Source organism: Corylus avellana, chromosome ca2 (genome assembly GCF_901000735.1).
Source record: "Corylus avellana chromosome ca2, CavTom2PMs-1.0".
Taxonomy (NCBI): domain Eukaryota; kingdom Viridiplantae; phylum Streptophyta; class Magnoliopsida; order Fagales; family Betulaceae; genus Corylus; species Corylus avellana.
Window position 1 is genome coordinate 19,148,179 of NC_081542.1, and position 14,369 is coordinate 19,162,547.

The 14,369-nt window shown below is 34.5% G+C and overlaps 1 protein-coding gene and 1 pseudogene across 1 annotated transcript; one reads left to right on the plus strand and one right to left on the minus strand.

Annotated features, from left to right (window-relative positions):
• Nucleotides 1-6,189, minus strand: part of LOC132169247 (uncharacterized) — an 11,167-nt pseudogene extending 4,978 nt beyond the window's left edge.
• Nucleotides 6,190-8,817: 2,628 nt separating this feature from the next.
• Nucleotides 8,818-13,967, plus strand: LOC132170235 (uncharacterized). The gene is made up of 8 exons (XM_059581132.1): nt 8,818-8,984; nt 10,158-10,307; nt 11,058-11,234; nt 11,732-11,820; nt 11,905-11,969; nt 12,362-12,464; nt 13,423-13,533; nt 13,618-13,967. Exons 1-8 carry the CDS (start codon nt 8,897-8,899, stop codon nt 13,741-13,743), a joined length of 909 nt encoding a protein of 302 aa, XP_059437115.1. The 5' UTR covers nt 8,818-8,896; the 3' UTR covers nt 13,744-13,967.
• The last annotated feature ends 402 nt before the right edge of the window (nt 13,968-14,369 follow it).

The following is a 14,369-nucleotide window of genomic DNA, read 5'->3' on the forward strand; positions in this document are numbered from 1 at the left end:
CAATGTAGACACTGATGAAAAAAGATAGGAAGATTGGTGCTGTTATATAACCTTCATATCTCACCAAGTGTGGTTTTATTTGTGCGGAATTGTGAATTTTTTCATATATTTTCCTCAATAATTGACAATGAATGTGTGGTTGCAAGCCCCATGCACAATGTTTGACTTGGAATTGACAATGCTGACAAGATAGGATCTGGTTTTCTACCAGGCACGGCAGACAAGATGCCGAATCTTTTGGAAAAACTGTAATTGGACTTATAGAAAGGCAACTTGCTTTGTGTTGTGAAGATTTCAACGATTGTGTTCTAATTTCTTCTTTCTTATCGAAAGAGTTAAGATATTTTTATATTCCAGTTGTAAAGTAATTTAAGGTATGGGCTGTTGGAGTGCCAATAGGTCCTTTTGCAGATTTTTTGACCGTTTGGTAGCAATTAAGAAAAGCTTTTGTTCCCTGTCTAGTGACCTTCCCATATTACTTAGAGCTACCTATAATGCATGCAATACGAGCAGATTATTGTACCTTATCCGAGCACTTGTTCGAATAGGTAGATGCCCGTTTGCCTTCTCATGTGAGCAAGAGCACTTGTTCGAACAGGTAGATGCCCGTTTGCCTTCTCACGTGAGCAAAGGAAAATGCTAACGTGGGCACCCTGGTTGGTGGCGTTGTTATGGGCTGCCATCCCACAATCCGCATTCACAACCCTTATCCATTGCAAGAAAAATCTGCCTCATGCTCCCACATGCTTGCTGGTAAGTCAACAAGGACCCCATATAATGATTCCATTGGAAGAAATTCGCAAAAAAAAAAATTCAAAGATTCCAGCTCAAAATAGTGCAGATCCAAAAAGTCATTGCATCCATAGGAGCCTCTAATTTCAATGCTACGTGGCATATTGACGTAAAAGAGTTGCTTTTGGGAAGAAAAAAATAATAAGAGAGTCAAGGTGGGATATAATCTCAGCCTCATAAATTTCAAGGGTCGGCCAAAGTGGTGGAGGCCCGGAGGGTTTGCTCCCTTCAAAGTTCAAAGTTCAACACCTTATGGGTGCAAATAATCTCTTGAGGCCACACTCTCTAATGAAAAGCTAGCGATTTAACTAATTCTGTGTAGGAAAACTTTCAAAAGTGCGGTGCACGAAACCGGAGTTTACTATGCAGAGGTGAGTCCGAAGAGCCCCACTTTAAAGAGGTTCCCCAACATCAAATATATATATATATATTCAGTTCCCACTCAAATAATTTGTTTCCAAGAGGACTAATAAAGAAAGCATAATTTGGCAAGGAATACCCTAGAATTCAACCTTTATTAAAATATGAGAAAATACAGATTTCCATACATATCCATACAAAACTTACTTTTTGACCAATCAAATCGATCCCTTTCATCCAATCTCATGATTCTTTTGACAACGAGTAATACTACTCTTCACACTCATTTATCACATTCATTTCACACTAACTTACATGATATGTTTTAAGTGATTTTCTTTTTGTTTTTGTTCAAATGTAGACATAAAAGCTACTTAAAACATATCATATAAACCGGTGTAAAAGAGTGTAAAAAATAGCATTACTCTTTATTTAACAAATACACTATTTCTTTGACACACAAGTTGATCAGTGCATCCAGGCAAGCCCATGTGGACTTGTTGGGGTGCAATCTCATGCTGACGGTGACCACAATATCATAACTCCATTATAAAGTTTGCAGGGGGCAGCCACAAAGGAATAGGCTTAGAGTGTAAATCAAAGGTTTAGGCCTTGTTTGGGAAGCAAGATTTTTCAACTCAAACTGAAATTTTTTCTAAATTCATGTTTGGCAATTTTTTAAACTCAATTCAACTCAACTCAAAAAATTTCAACTTAACTCAAAAATTTTCATCTCAATTAATAAAAATTATAAATAAAGATTGAAAAAATAAATAAATAAATTTAGGGTAGCAGAAACACCCCAGGTGGTAGCTGGGCCACCCCAAGCCCAACTGGGGTGGTCCGACCATCCCTTAATATTTTATTATTTTTTTAAACTTCTTATTATTATTTTTTTAATTAAATTTAAAATATATAGAATATTTTATTATTATTTCTATCAATGGGACATATGTTTCATTTATGGCCCTAGAGAGATCCTAATTATTAATTGGATATTCTCCAATTTAAAATGGACCGGAGAAAATCCTCTACCGTGTTTGACCCACATTCCTTCGTGGGCCATAGGTCGAATAATGAAGGTTGTTGATAGAGGACAATTTTCAATCATATTTGCTTTAACAAAAGGGACATAAATAGCGATTCTGACATCATATGGGGACATAATTAATGGCGTTGGAAAGCTAATTTAGAGGGTTACAAAGTCATATTTCATTAAGTTTTTCTAATTCAAATGTTTACTGAGTTAAAATAGACCGTAAAAAGAAAATTGAAAAGCCGTACAAAATTGCTCGTATGTTGTTTATGTTTGAACAAGCTTTAAAATGAGTTGACAAAATAGCTCGTTCAATAACTCATATGAAGTTGGGTTCGAATGAGTTATTCATAGATGCACTCGTTTAAAGTTGGCTTAGAATACGAGGAAACCATAGTTAGGTTCGAAAGAGCCTCTTACACGTTCAGACAAGCTCCAATAAATTTTTGTGAACAAACTTTTATTTAAGCGTTTTCTTAGGTTTCAGGAGTCTAGGTAGTATAAATATATGTAATGGCTATCTATAGCCTTAATTTATTATGTTATTTTGACCAGTTATCAATGAAAAACACTTTTAAGAGTGATTTTCTTTTCTATCCACATTAAATCCTAGATTGATTATTAGTTTTAAGAAAAGTTGTGATTCTTATCTTGTTTGTCTTGGCAAACTAATCACGACAAGCTGCATTAATTGGTATCAAAGTCAAGTTGCACTGCATCAATTATTTAATTGTTGATGGAGATCTTGTGGGCTCCACAACAAAAAAATTCGTCCAAAGCGCGTTAACTAGCAGAGCAGGAACGTTAGTAATATTTGCCGATAGTTAAGAGTACTAATTACTAACGTTCCTGCTCTGCTAGTTAACGCGCTTTGGACGAATTTTTTTGTTGTGGAGCCCACAAGATCTCCATCAACAATTAAATAATTGATGCAGTGCAACTTGACTTTGATACCAATTAATGCAGCTTGTCATGATTAGTTTGCCAAGACAAACAAGATAAGAATCACAACTCTTCTTAAAACTAATAATCAATCTAGGATTTAATGTGGATAGAAAAGAAAACCACTCTTAAAAGTGTTTTTCATTGATAACTGGTCAAAATAACATAATAAATTAAGGCTATAGATAGCCATTACATATATTTATACTACCTAGACTCCTGAACTTAAGAAAACGCTCAAATAAAAGTTTGTTCACAAAAATTTATTGGAGCTTGTCTGGACGTGTAAGAGGCTCTTTCGAACCTAACTATGGTTTCCTCGTATTCTTACATGAATTCGCAATTCACACAGCAGCTCGTTCTAACCCAACTTTAAACGAGTGCATCTATGAATAACTCATTCGAACCCAACTTCATATGAGTTATTGAACGAGCTATTTTGTCAATTCGTTTTAAAGCTTGTTCAAACATAAACAACATACGAGCAATTTTGTACGGCTTTTCAATTTTCTTTTTACGGTCTATTTTAACTCAGTAAACATTTGAATTAGAAAAACTTAATGAAATATGACTTTGTAACCCTCTAAATTAGCTTTCCAACGCCATTAATTATGTCCCCATATGATGTCAGAATCGCTATATATGTCCCTTTTGTTAAAGCAAATATGATTGAAAATTGTCCTTTATCAACAACCTTTATTATTTGACCTATGGCCCACGAAGGAATGTGGGTCAAACATGGTAGAGGATTTTCTCAGGCCCATTTTGAATTGGAGAATATCTAATTAATAATTAAGATCTCTCTAAGGCCATAAATGAAACATATGTCCCATTGATAGAAATAATAATAAAATATTCTATATATTTTAAATTTAATTAAAATAATAATAATAAGAAGTTTAAAAAAATAATAAAATATTAAGGGGTGGTCGGACCACCCCTGTTGGGCTTGGGGTGGCCCAGCCACCACCTGGAGTGTTTCGGCTACCCTAAATTTATTTATTTATTTTTTCAATCTTTATTTATAATTTTTATTAATTTGGATGAAAATTTTTGAGTTAAGTTGAAATTTTTTGAGTTGAGTTGAATTGAGTTTAAAAAATTGCCAAACATGAATTTAGAAAAAATTTCAGTTTGAGTTGGAAAATCTTGCTTCCCAAACAAGGCCAGGATGCCAAAACTAGTACCAGTTGAAAACTGTGTTATATATATATATATATATATTTTTTTTTTTATCAAAAAATAGAGGTGAAGTCTCATCTCAAGGATTTCCAAGCCTTGCACATTTTGTTAGCAAGATGTCTAACAGCATTTACACCACCAGCGCCCAGCGGTCAGTAGCCCAGAGACAGCATGCCTTGCACTTGAAACCATGACCTTTTTGCCTCAGAACCTTCAGCATGCATTTTGCAGCGTCATCTCTCTAGTCAATCAAAACTTCATGTATAACTTGACCTTCAGTTTTTCAAAAAGATGTTATTATCAACTCAACTTTGGCATAATTATTGAAACTTTCGTCTAATTAAATGTAACATGGTAACACCATTTGCTTGTCATCCAACATCCAAATGGATGTTTGAAAATGAATGACCCAAATCATGTTTTTCCCAGTAAAATTGAGTACACAAAGTTGGGATGAGTGTAGATGTGTAGTGATAAAACTATGGAATCTATTTGCTTCTTCACAAACTACTCTTTACCATAAATCCTCCGAAGATAAGTTGAAGTTCATACCAGAGTCACTCAGCTTTTTCTTCTCTCCCAGCTTCATGCCTATTTGGCTTCTGACCATTGTAGGAAGGGTATTAACAAGATGGCGAGCTATGATAAGCCACAATCCTGTTCTAAGAGGTAAAAAGGCATATTTAATCATCTTTATAACTTGATTCAAGGCCCCAAACATATTTGATTCATTAAGCAGGATATGAGGTTAGAACATTGAGGTCTCTCTAGAACAGAACCTAAAAAATCAAAGATAGTATACTGAATCATATTTAAAATGATAACTTAAGGATCTAAGCAGACCTGGGAAATATTTGTTTGGCTAGTTCATATGACGTGAGTCTCAACAAGTCTATAGCCTCATACTCTTAAAGAAATGACTTATACCTGGACAGGAATAAATCAAATTGCCCTTGTACAATCTTCTTCACCTGGGAAAATTATATTAATGAACAACTGAACTTTTGTAAGAACAAAAGACATGTTGGTAAACAATGTCTCCTGTTGGGCCATAGAAATGCCATACCAGATGTAACTTGCATTAACGTCTCTGATATAAAAATAGAAATTGACATTGAAAAAAATAGTAAGACATCCACTAAGCAGTTACAATGGAAAAACAAGTAATTATGAACTGGAGGTTAAAAACTAGCACTTAAGGAACTTCCGGTTCTAGTTGTGAGAACTGTATAATGTCTTCCACAAGCATATCTTCTTGTATAAACTTATAGCAAAAAAATTATTCACTAAAAATAGTCCATAAGTTTGGCCAATTATTAATTAATCTCAGCCAAATCAGAGCAACATATAATTCCAACAGATCCAATAGATGCAAAGTAGCAAGCAAGCATAAAGATGCTAATGCCCGAAAGGCTAGAAGCAGTTTCACTCTGAAGATCTATTTGAGCTATGTCAACCACTACCTTATTTTTGTCCTCTGCAAAAAGCATACGCAAATCACCCATATATGAGAGGCTACATATTTTGGCATACAGATCTTCCTGCATGAATATATAATCACTTAACAAATTCTAGTAGTTCTAGAGTGGTCAAGGGTTGAAAACGAAGCAAACCTCAGTGAATTTTGGTGGCAGAAGGAGGAGGGTAGCAGAGATTGCAGCCCTCAAATTAGAAGAGTTTACATTTTCTAGATCTAGATTATCCACAAGTATACAGACCTGTAAGATGAAATTGAAACTTCCTTGAGATTTAGATGACAAAGGAAAAAAATGAGGCAATGACCACATTTGTGATCACAGATTAGGAACATCAAGTAAACTCAATGCAGAAGAAGTTTGAGACAGGCAATGCAAGCAGAGTTCAATAAGCTGGGACATTACAAGAAGTAAACAGCATATAAGAAAGAGTCTCCCTATTAATATGATCAAAAAACACACTAAATTAGTCAACAGTCATGTATTGATGTACTTTATGCAGAATCTAAATGGAACTTTGTACATGCAGATGCTACTCAACTGAAGCAGATGCTACTCAGTAACTCACTTTTCCTTTGGGAATTTAGACGTTATTTGGGTCTAATTTTACTGAAGTTTGGCGTGGAGGTCAAAGAAGTCATTTTGAATTGACTACGTGGTATGATTTCACCGGATATGAAAATGGACTGACGTTTCTTCTAATGTACTAAAATAGTAAATAATTAATTCCTCCTTGACTCAAAAATTAAAAGAGAAACAAAAAATATGAAAGTTTGAAAAAGAGTGGCTTTCTTTTTACATTTCTTTTAAATAAAATTTTATTCTAGTTAAGAATAAGTTGCTGGCCGGCATTAAGCCCAATATATTAAATTGACATATGTTGTTAGAGTAATTAATGTTTACATGTGCTTTTTATAAAATTAATAAATTACATGTATGGTCTCTAAGAGGTAGCTCAATCGGCTGTGATCACGTCTAATGAAGCACAGTTCACTAGTTCGAATCCCTTCCCCCCTCTTGTGTGGACATGTCAAAAAAAAAAAAAAAAAAAAATATTACATGTATGTGATATAAAAATAAAAGTCAATTCAATAGACCAAATCTGAAGAATTTGAATAAAAACTTTGTTTTGTAGTTAGCCTCAAGTTTTACTTTTTTATGAAAAGTATTTGGTTTTCATTTTTTATTGTCTATTTTTATATAAAAGATGTATATGGGTCCTACGGATTTAATGGTAGATTTATAAAAAATAAATAAAATAAAAGATGAATGTGTAACACCCCTCCTTTAGACGTCGTGCAAATTTCAAATTGATCTAGACAGTGATGCCATGTAGCTATATCACTAAATGGAATTCTTGACTGGTGGATTATTACCATGTGACTCACGTCACTAATGACACGTCACAATCCATTTAGTGACGTGCCTGGCCATTGACACGTCACAAATCTCATGTCACTAATACCATTTTTTTTTTTTTTTTTTTAGTGTATTTACATATTACTTGCACAACTTTCCACCACAGAGATCTCAAAAAGATATGTTAATTAAGTAAACATTTTTGAGCAGATACGACAAAAATTAATTCCAAATCAACTACAAAATATCGAACCCTTTTAACTAAATAAACAATACTACTTTTCATATCGATGACCCCTTTTTGCCCTTGCATGAGTATATTGACATCGTTGGTGTGTGAGAATGGATTTATATAATTATTGGCCTAATTAATAATGTTATATGCAAGAGCAATGCTACACCTACAATTTATTTACAACTTGTTCCCACGTGTCAATATATAATTGAAACAACGTAAACTACTTAATTTTTTTTTTCTTCTTTTTAACACCATTTAATTAATTATTAACACATATTAACAAGTTATAAATGAGTTATAAGTATAATATTTTTCTATAGCCACTTAGCTAGAGGTAGTACGGCTCTACCCTCCAATTATAGCCTCCCTTTGAAACTTACTTTAATAATATATATGTAACATTTTTTACATAACATTTAATTTTTATTTACTTGCCCAAGAAGAATTTTAGATTCTTTTTCTTTTAAAATTTTAATTATTTATTTATTGTTTTGCGATTTTATGGTAAATAGCTTGCCAATCTTACAATTGTTTCACCTGCATGCATTTCTCCATACGTAGGAGGCTAGGGGGTTCACGTATATAAATGTGGAGCGTGGTTTGTATCTGACTCGGTTTGCACTCGACCCGGTTTGATGTTGAAAGCGCTACGGTTTAAATTGAATTTTTTATAAGGCTTAGTCTATGGAGAGGGATCTATTTTCATTACATAAAACTCCCATATCATCTCTGCTTTTTGTTAACAACCCCACTTTCCTGATTCTTTCTTTTTCTTTTTTGTTCAAAGTCCATTAGCTGATGGATTACATAAAATAGTAGGTAAGGAACAAGAATATTTAGCTTCAACCACTGATAGATCAAGAATAAAGGAGGTGTCTAGTGATGGGAATTGCGATAGGAAAGTTATGACTTCTGAAGTTATAGCAATTTGATAAAAACTAGCAACTTCATGATGAATTTCTTGCCAAGATATTCGAAACTTATTGATTCTTTGATGAATAACATCATTTATATAATCTTTCTGTTAAATCTAATGATTTGATATAGGGGCTTTATACTCAAACTTGATTTTTGTTCTATTGATATTCTTTTCTCCTTTCATGATAATGAAAGGTCTACATTCGTACAAAGATTGAAGAAAAAATCAAAATTGCCAATGCCGAAGTTGGACCGGTAAGCTTATCTAAAAGAATAAATGAACACATGCAAACGAAAAAGGCAAGGAAAATATGCTTTTCGTTGGAAAGTAGCCGCCCCCCTGCCCATTTGAAAAAAAGAACAGAATTCCCTCTGTAAAAGTTTCTTCGTTTGCTTACTTGTGTCTCTTTTTGGATTCTTCTTTGTTTTTGTTTTTTTGTTTTTTTCCCCTTTTTTTAATCCTTTTGCCGTGTGGATTGGTATGGATCTCTCGCTCCATATAAAACGTCCAAGTGCAAAGCAGTTGTTGGCACTTGGCTGTGTAATATATATCATCAGTCAAACACACACAAGAACACCCAGTACTCAGAGAGAATGGCAGCCAAAGTCTCATCAATTTTCATATACCCAATAAAGTCATGTCGTGGAATTTCTGTTCGTCAAGCGCCCATCACTCCCACTGGTAAATCACCATGATCCACTTCTTCAAATTTTTCTTTTTTGTTCCTTTTGCAGTTCTTCCACCATTGTTTCTTTGACCCATTTGATTGTTCTCTCTGTTTTCTTGAAGTATTCTCACCCTGAACATTAATTAGTGTGTATTACACTTTATCAGCTTCTGGGGTTTAGCGCTTTTTCTTTTTCAATTTGAAATTGAGTGATCCATTGCAAATTTTGATTGATCATCTATAATTTGTAATGTGAATTACTGACTTGCTGAATTTTCCATGGTCAGAGCCCTTTTGATTGCAGAGAGCTTTTATAATTGTTCAATTGATCGGAGGAAAACATAACAAAGATTTTGGAACTTCAGAATTTTTAAAAAAAATTAAAAATTAGAACGCAGAAATTATGTATAGAAGTAATAGAAGCAGTGCATGTAAGTATATGCAATTATCTTTTTGTTATCGATATCTTGAAGAAATTTCTAAGTTTTGCATATAATTTGGATCATCCATTATATTCCTTTCGTTGACTTAATCTTTTATGTGGTTTATGCAAATGCTAATACACGTATCTTAAAAGAGTCAGATGGAATTCAATATTTTTTTGGCTTTTTTTTTTCACAGTGAATGGTGTAGGGCTACTTCTTGTCAATGATTGATTTACTCATAAACAGTTTGAGATCATATGCATATAAACTAGACAGATTTGTGCTTTAAATTTCAAAGTCTGAATGAATGAAATTTTCATTAACCAACAAAAAAACAACACACTCTTGCAAATCAGCTAGAACTCCAGGAAACAAGAAGCCTCCTGATAACTCAGCTATACAAAACCTTACAGACTCAAAAAACAGACTCTTACAACCAAAATGGCCTTTACCATATAACTACTTGCACAAAACAGCAGTATCTATAAAGCAACTATATCAATTACACTCTTAAAAAAAAAAAAGAAAAAAAACCAAAATCCACCAGCAAAAGAAATCTATACAACCAAAGATTCTCAACAACACCAGCAGACCTTCAACTTCTGCAGAAGTTGTGACCAGCAGTCTACTATAGAAGCCACTTTGACTCTGCCAATGTCTCTTCTATAAAATTACTTTAGAGTTGCGCATCAAAAAAATAAAAAACTTTTTTCAGTTAGACCTGATTGCCTTTTTATTTTTTTTTGGTGCTTGATATTGCAGGATTTCGATGGGATCGGCAATGGCTAGTTGTAAATAGCAAAGGGAGGGCATATACTCAGAGAGTTGAACCAAAGCTTGCTTTGGTTGAGGTGGAGTTGCCAAATGAGGCCTTTTCAGAGGGTTGGGAACCTACCAAAAGCTCATACATGGGTAAATTCTTTGTTCTTCATTTATATTGTCTTCTGAACTAAATTCTTTGAAATTATGGTGGTTGCCTCATCTCAGGTACCAGGCTAAGCCCTACATTGATTTTTTTTTTTTTTTCACAACAGGAGAGTGTTTATTTTTATCATAAAAGAAAATAATAAATAAATAAATAAAACAGAAGAGATTCATTGTCGACTGTTAAATTATCAAATTGATGTATGTTTCTCTGATAACTATATGTGTGTGTGTGTGTGTGTATTCTTGGCCAGACTGTTTATATAGAGTTTACTAGCTGATTTTGAGATGAAACCTTAATTCTTTCTTTTTGATCTGGAAAATTTATGTGTGATCAAAAGATAAATTCTTAATTGCTCATTCATGTGCTAAATTATGATGTTCAATAGCTTTTCTTACCTGGTGGTATACATCCATCACCATCAGTAACTAAGCTCACATATCCTATGGTCATTTTTCCCTTATATTTCATGAAATTTTCATAAAAGGAAGTATGATTTCATAGCCTATGCTAGTAGGTATGATGAGGTCGATTATGGAGTAGTGATTTTAATGGTCTGTGCTAGTTGGTCTCAATATTCTAGATTTTAAGTTGAAAGGTGGCTTAGGCCTTATAACATTTCTCTCAACAATTATTTTATATGTCCAACATCTTTCCCCTTTCATTGCACATAAAATATTTGAATTTCTTTATCTTTTTGCTTCTTCATTATAATTTACCACTCATTTGTCTTTCAGTCTTAAAAGCACCTGGGATGAATGTGCTAAAGGTTTCTCTCAGTAGACCACGAGAAAGAGTAGATGGAGTCTCAGTCTGGGAATGGTCGGGCTCTGCATTGGATGAAGGAGATGAAGCATCACAATGGTTTTCAAATTATCTTGGGAAGCCCAGTCGGCTAGTTCGTTTTAATAGCGGTAGGGCTTGATCTTTGTACATTTTAAAAGAGGAGGACATTGTGCCCACTAATTCAGGTTACCAATGATAAAGCAAAATTATTTTGGATGGGGGGCGCTGAAAATAAAAAGTTCTTGAATTGAAGGATGAATGGGCATTTGCAGGCCCATGTTATGGCATTGTAACACACACACACACACACTGACACACACACATGTACACATGGTAGACAAATGCATACATAACAAAAGCAGGAAGAAGAAAAAAAGGGGTAAATACATATTTCCAAACTCAATAACAACTGATGTGTCCCAACTCCCCTATGATTAGTTACATGTTTTCCTTTTTTTGTTACATCTTCTATTTTGTTATATGTTTTTCTTTACACTCTTGCCATGGAAGCCTCCACAGAGGATTTCCAATCATTCTGGGCATCTGGGATGACTCTTCCTTTCTTATTTATACTTCTTATATTTACTTCTATTTTCATCATGGATTCTATCATTTTCTAATGCAGCTTCCGAGACAAGGCCTGTGGAACCTGGGTATGCTCCTGGACACAGTATCTTGTTCAATGACATGTATCCATACTTGCTATTATCTCAGGTTGGTCCAATTGAGAAATGAAAGCCAAGTTTTCCTGGCTTTTAGACAGAATCTTAAAGGTTGATATCAACATATCTTTTACAGGGATCAATGGATGGACTAAATAAGCTTCTCAAGGAGCCCATATCAGCTAACCGTTTCAGACCCAAGTATCCACTCTTTTATCATCTCTTTATTTTGAATATGGATCTCCAGCAATTTGGTGTTCGGACTGCTAGCAATTTGGGAAACAAATGTGAAAGAACTAATATGAAACCCCTTGCTTGCAAAGGTGGGGGAACAACCCAAAATTTGTTTGGGCAAGTGGGCCCCATATTAGCTTTCTTACATTTACTACCTGAATTACTAGGAATTCGGATAACAAGATTTATGGGGACCTCTATCCATTTATTTCATCCATGTACTCTGCACTGTTTGGTGTTGGAACCAAGCCCTTCTATAAGAGCCAACACTAATAACTAAACATGACCAAAATGTTGACGGATTTCTCTCATGAACACTACTTATGGGTCTTAGAAAATGTTTTACTTGCATTTTTCAGCATCCTGGTTGATGGTTGTGAACCATTTGCTGAAGACTTGTGGACAGAGATCAAGATAAACAAATTCACTTTTCAGGGTGTCAAGCTATGCTCCCGCTGTAAGGTAAGACCAATCTCTCTTCATTTTCTGCCTATCGAATGAAAGTCAAATTATTTTCCATAAAGAGAATTTATGTTGAAAGAAAGTATTTGCAGAATTGATTTGGCCAGGATAAATTTTCCTGCTGTGTTGCATTCAATATAAACACAGTAAACTGTACAATGATAACTTCGAGTATATGTGCAGTTAGTTACAACTGAAACTATTACAATTCAATCTAAAGATAAATAATACAGCAGATATAATAACTTTGTTACCCTAGCTAACGGCTGAGACTGATCCTTTGTCAATGAGCATTTGAATATTCCCTTCATCTTCTTATTGAAAACTCCTGTGTGATATCAAGATCTGCAGCAACTGCTATATCAGTAGAAACAGAGCGTTCGCGAGTCTTCGTGTTCTTTTCGGAGTTGAACAGATTGCCAGCTACATGAACTTCCTGTCTGAGCACTAGATGAGTTGTTGGCTTAGCTGCTGATACTCTAACAACATGTGTTGCGCGTGTTTTCATTTTACCAATGTGACGTACAAATATCTTCACTTTATGGTAGGTAGCTTGCAATGAAAAATGTTATCAGCCACTTGGTATGACTAACTATTGAAGATAAAATTTAAAGCTTGCAGTTGAGCTCAAAGGTGAAGCATGAGTGCCTTCTCCAGCACCAGAGTTGAACAGGTTGAACATGTTTAGTGGCGATGAAATCGATCCTCTGCTGGATACCATCCTCACTTTAAACCAACTAAGTCATTTAGTTTTGCAAAACTTTTGACATTTCATTATAAGTTCCAATATCTGACCACCCTAAAATTTCTACATGTACATATCCTTATCATTGGGTCCTGATATATTATTTGCAGCTGTTCGTCTATTACATATGGGCTTCCCATTAGAGCTGTGTATATCAGCTCTTTGACTGTGTTATATCTTCCAATCTTTACAAAGAGCTTCTGTATATTTTAGGTCCCTACAATCAACCAAGAAACTGGAATTGCAGGCCCTGAGCTGAATGACACTCTTAAGAAAATCCGGTCAGACAAGGTTTTGCGACCGACCCAGAAACAGCAAGGAAAGGTGAGTCCTGAATCCTTAACTACCAAACAATTTTATTCTCTCCGTTCAAATGATTAACAGATAACACTTTAAATGGTTCTGCAGGTCTACTTTGGTCAGAATTTAGTCTGGAAGGACTCTCGTACCCAAGGGAAGGGAGAGTTCCTTAAAGTGGGAGATCCTATTTATATCCTCAAAAAGGTTTCCTCTGCTAATGAAGCAGCAGCTTGAACTCTTTAGAATGTCTACCTTTTTCTGTCTTCTAGACAGAATATCTGCCTTTATTACTAATGTTTTATAGATGATAAGACCTGCTGTGTAGCATACCATTACAGAATAAGAAATGGGTAGCTTGCTAGTGTGTGGTGTCATGTCGTTTGTCCTATATTTTAATATATAATTTTGTAATGTTAGAAACTACATTTTTATTTAACCTTGCTAACGTGTAATGCCAATCAGCCCTTGCACTTCTTTTTTTTTCAGAAAAAAAAAAAAAAATACAATTGCTCAGGGGCATACGCCAGAAAAACTGCTTCAACCCTTAAATCAATTGTACAATTGTCTAAAAGAACTGCTACTTTATCATTCTCACCAAACTCATAGTTCATAAGAAAAGATTAACCATACCTAGTAGCAAGGGGGCTAAGGGGAGCCAATTGTCGAACATTTCCTTCATATTTCATGGTGCTTGCGTCTTTTCGAGTCCTTTTAGTACCTTTTTGTGAGCCGGATCCTTTCCCATGAAGAAGTTTCGTGTCGCACAACATTTACTTCATTGAGTAAAACTAGACTTTCTATGCATGTATTCATACTAAGCAATAAATTATATAGTTTTTTAATTTCAAGACTAACAAACC

What these genes read in the sequence shown, in the direction of transcription:
- LOC132170235 (XM_059581132.1), top strand. Translation starts at nt 8,897, where the DNA reads ATGGCAGCCAAAGTCTCATCAATTTTCATATACCCAATAAAGTCATGT. An exon ending in AGCGCCCATCACTCCCACTG is followed by an intron (nt 8,985 to 10,157) that starts GTAAATCACCAT and finishes TTGATATTGCAG; the next exon opens with GATTTCGATGGGATCGGCAA. An exon ending in GCTAGTTCGTTTTAATAGCG is followed by an intron (nt 11,235 to 11,731) that starts GTAGGGCTTGAT and finishes TTTCTAATGCAG; the next exon opens with CTTCCGAGACAAGGCCTGTG.